This window comes from Phocoena phocoena, chromosome 19, assembly GCF_963924675.1.
Source record: "Phocoena phocoena chromosome 19, mPhoPho1.1, whole genome shotgun sequence".
Lineage (NCBI taxonomy): Eukaryota > Metazoa > Chordata > Mammalia > Artiodactyla > Phocoenidae > Phocoena > Phocoena phocoena.
In genome coordinates, this window is record NC_089237.1 from 34,631,395 (window position 1) to 34,636,009 (window position 4,615).

The following is a 4,615-nucleotide window of genomic DNA, read 5'->3' on the forward strand; positions in this document are numbered from 1 at the left end:
ATGAGCACTAGTCTTTGGAATAAAAGATGGGAGAACAGGAAGAAAATAAAGCCACCCTCCAATCTTTTGAAGTAGGTGATATAATTACCCTGGTTCATATAGAAGGAAACAGCTCCGTGGAGCTGTTACTTGCCTAAAATTACAGATGTCTATATGATAGAACTGGGACTGGATTCATAAGACCAGTTTTAAGTTCTTATTCTTAACTGGGATAAGATTCTTAACCCCATACTTTTTCATTGCTTACAAAAATACTGATTAAAAACATCTTGTTTTGAAGGGAAGACTATAATTTGCTGAAGGAGGACAGAATTCCAAAGTTCTGTTTGGTTTAATAATAATAATATATAGCCTTACCTGCATAGATAAAGCAGCAGAGGGAAAAATATTTAAAGGCCATAATATTGACTAATTACTAAAGACCATATGTTTCCAATGATCCCGATGAAACCAGGATGAAACCTGATGGCTTTTCTGTGGTAGAGTTATGTGTTAGTTTCCCTTTGTACCAATGAGGTTTTGCAACTTAGGAGGAAAAATTTGAAAAGAATAGGCATGTCTGCCAAAGGTAGTAACAAATTTGGGCACAATTTTTTGTGTCTTCAAGTTTCCCCAGTCCACTATTCACTTTCTTTGCAAATCATTCCACTTTTTTCCTCAAAAAAAGAGTTTGGAACTGCTAGACTTGAAACCAAAAGATCCTTATTTATTTTATTATAGCATTTCACAAATAGGTTTGCTGAAGGAAGATGTGTATTAGACTATTTATTATATTTATATTTGCATATCAGATTAGCTGCTTCTTTCTTCTTTTTGCAAAAGAATGGACTTTGTGATCCTTGAATTAGGAAAATATTCTCCTTATACAATTAATCTCAGGCATTGATATTTATCACATTCTCTATGAGGTCTTTATGGGATGTGCCCCACTTCAGGACAGAACTTTTCTACTACTTTGCTGACTTATTCCCTACTCTAATTTCATAATTTGATAGGAGAAAGCTTTTTATGTGAATCACGCAAGCACAAAATTTGGTAAAGCGAGTGAGAAGAAGAAAAAAGCTTAAAGACACCATAGTTAGCAACACAATGCTTTTGCAACACACATACTTTATTTTATCACTCTCAGGAAGCACAGTGCTTTGCAATTTCAACTCAAAGATTAAAAACAAAATCCTTCTCAATTCTAGGCTCTCATACAAAGTCTCTTAAATAAAACCTTTCCTTTCTCCACTCTCACCTCCCCAGTATGTCTAGAGTTTAGAAACCATTTGAATGAACACACAAATGCAGCAGAAAAAGACTCATGAGTGGGTATCATTAGATTTACTCAATTGTGCACCCCTTGGTGTATTCCGACTCTAGTCCTAAAGGGACTGCAATATTTTTCCTTCTCAGCCACAAATTTAGAGAATCTTGTTTCATCACAGCTAGGTTCTTCTAAAGCAGTGTTTCTCCACCTCAGTACTATTGATATTTTCAACCAGATAATTAGTTGTTGTAGGAGGCTATTCTGTATATTGTAGGATGTTTAACAGCATCGCTGGCCCTCTACCCACTACTTGCCAGTATCACCACTCCCCGCACACCCAATTCTGACAAACGAAAATGTTTCCAGACATTGCCAAATGTCCCTAGGAGGTAAAATGGTTCCAAGTTGAGAACCACTGACCCACAGAATAAAAACAAATTACAGAAATACAAAGGAAGAAGAAAGAGGACAGTTCTGAAAACCACATTTTAAGAGGTTTTAGACTCTCCAGGAGGATCTTTATATCTAGGTAATTTAGGCAGCTTTCCTTTATAAGAGACTTAGGAACTGCAGCACTGTATCCATCATTTCAGGTCTGATCTCTCACCACTGGCTTCACTATGCTTGCTCTCCTTTTGAAGGTCAGCTCGTAATAATTTCAGTTTCCTTTGAATCTCAGTCAGAATACCTATTTTCTGCTCCAAAATGGACAATAACTGGGCAATGCAAAAATCAACATTACAGTTTACCCCATCAGCTATCTCCTGGATGTTATTCCCTGGCCGTTGGCTTGATTCCTTCCAGGAGATTTCTGTATCCTCCATTAGTGGAGAGGATAGTGCTTTGATTTCTTTAGTCTCTTCCTCCTCCTCACTCTGCGTACAAGGCATTTTAATAAATTTGTTCCTTGAAGGGACATTTCTGAATTTCTCATGTGATTTTCCAACATCCTTGGCACCTCACGTTCAGTGGGATAAAGACAACGATGGCGAGGCCTTAAATCTAGAGTTATTTCTTTTACTCTATTGGCATACCTTAAAGTGTTGAGGGTGTTTTTGCAAGGGGCCATCCCTGGAGAGATAGTAGCAATCATGCAAGTGGAGGAGTTCTGGCCTATAAAGGAATCCAGGAGCACCTGTGTGAGCTTGCTGGCTCTAAATGGCGTATGAGACTTGTTCTGACCCAAAGCCCAGATTAATTATTTGAGTGCGAGGAGACTCTTGTTAATCTCTGCTCCTTCCAGCTGTCTTTTCCGGTTGGCATTGGCAGTATCCACTCTCCTTTCATTCCCAGCTAAGTCAACAAGGGAAAACTTACCATGCAGTTTCCCTCGAGACTTTAAAATGATCTGGAACACTGCGTGGCTCCTGGAAGAGTGGGCATTGACTGATGTCTGTCCTGAAGTCTGGCAGCTGTTCCCAAGTTCCACAAGGTTCAGCATGTCCTCCACACAGCACACCTCTTGTTCCTGCAGCCCAACCACCTGGATTTGCTGACTGCCATCCCCAAGGACTTGCGTCTTCTTCCAGTTCAACAAGTCATACACCTTTCCCCCATAAATCTCAAAAAATGTGCCATAGACTTTGAGGTCCAGCTTCTCATAAACAGAAGTTTTGAGCAGGAGGAAGACATCCTGTGCCACCATGGCATAAATGCCTTTAGAACAATCTTGGTCCCTTCCTGAAAAGGCTCCACCCGTGGTGTGTGTTTTCCCACTGCTCATCTGCCCATAGGCAAATCAGGTAGCCATGCCCTTGCGGAAGATGGACTCAATCAGTGGCTGGGCAGTGAACTGGTACGCCCACTCGTTGGAGGCGATGTCATCGAAGGCATGGTCGAAGCAGAAGGAATGGTTCTCCAGGTAGCGAGTAAGGTCCACCTTTTGTTTGGACTCGTGTACCATGACCACTTTGTCCGAGGGGATGATGATGATAGCCAGGTCCTTCATGGTGGTCTCCCGATGGTTGAGAGGCCACCTCCTCATGCAGACGCAGATGCGGTGGTCCTCCAGTGGCTCCGGGCCCGACAACTGGCTGCAGTCCAGGCGCCTGCGGCATTCCTGGATCATGCTCTGAATCTCGTAGTTGGGGTTTCCCGTGTTGACAGCCAGGGCGTGCTGAGCTCAGATCTCCAGCTGCAGCCGTCTGCACTTCTCTCGCTGCCTTTGCAGTTTCTCAATTTCCCGTAGGCAGGGAGACTTCTTCTGCTTCATCAGGCAAAGACTGCTGGGAACTCTCACATCCGGACTGTCCCCTGAGAGCGTTTCGTTTTTCTGGGGGATCGTCGCAATCCACCGCGTGGCCGTCTGCTAGTTCCCGATGGCCGAAGAGGGCGCTAGAGACAAGGAGGGCAACACCCTGGCCGGCATGGGGTGCTCAGCAGACGCCAGCGCTGGATTCAGCAGGAATATTGTATCTAGATCAATCTTTTTGCCTTTTTTGACTCCTTTTTCAACCCATTCTACCGTGACCCAAGCGTTTTGTGTTTTGACCTCTGTGACCACCGCCAGGTGGATCTGCCCATCGCTGCACTGTATAGCCACACAGATGCCCACTTGGATGTTTCTGAAGTGCGGCTTCAAGGGCTTCACGGAAGAGAGGCGTGGGGAGACAGGGAGGCATAACTGGCCGGCCATGGTGAGTGATGGAGGTGTCAGGGCTCGCTTCCAGGGTTCCTTGGGGTTGGAGCAGCAGGACCTGAGCCCAAGCCAGACTGAAGCGCCCAGAGCACTGAGTGCACTCCGGGTTTGCACCTACCTTTGTGAGCACTAGGGCTTGGCCTGGGGCCACTCTCATGACAAAGCACTGAGAAAAAGAGGTGGCAGAGCCTAGGGCCTCTGGATGAGAGGTGGTGGGAAAAAATTCACATCGTTCGTGATGCTAGGTGCTAGGTGCAGAAGCAGCTGGAATAGAGAAATTGCTCTCTGCACAGAGAGCATAGGGATAAGAGTTGGGAATGGGGTGTGTGTTCCACGGCCACTTGTGCCTAAGCTTCAGAAATATCCATTCTCCCCTGCAGTCTTGACCGGCAATCTCAAAGCTAAGTGCTTTTAGTTTGAGAACCAGTGAATGCTACCTTAAACTTCACAATCCTCCGGTGATCAATGGGAACAAGGAAGGTAGAGCTGCCTGCAAATTACAGGCTTCAAGGAGAGGATCCCAGAAAAATTCCCTCAAATTTTCCATTTTTTTTTTCTGTCCCTCCCCTGCTTTACAACTTCAGTCACAACTTAAAGTTACTCCTCTTTAATGGGATTTCTCATTACAAAATCAAAATGAGTTGACTGTAAGAGGTTCTTGTGGTAATTTGCTGATATGGAACTTCGTTTGATGCAGCATTTCGGTTTGCAAACATAAGCTATTT

At 44.1% G+C, this 4,615-nt stretch overlaps 1 protein-coding gene across 1 annotated transcript; it reads right to left on the reverse strand.

Annotated features, from left to right (window-relative positions):
* Nucleotides 1-1,836: 1,836 nt before the first annotated feature.
* KIF2B (kinesin family member 2B) lies at nt 1,837-3,887 on the reverse strand. The gene is given in 2 exon segments (XM_065897161.1): nt 1,837-2,156; nt 2,159-3,887. Coding segments are annotated over 2 exon segments (2,049 nt in total).
* Between the last annotated feature and the right edge of the window lie 728 nt (nt 3,888-4,615).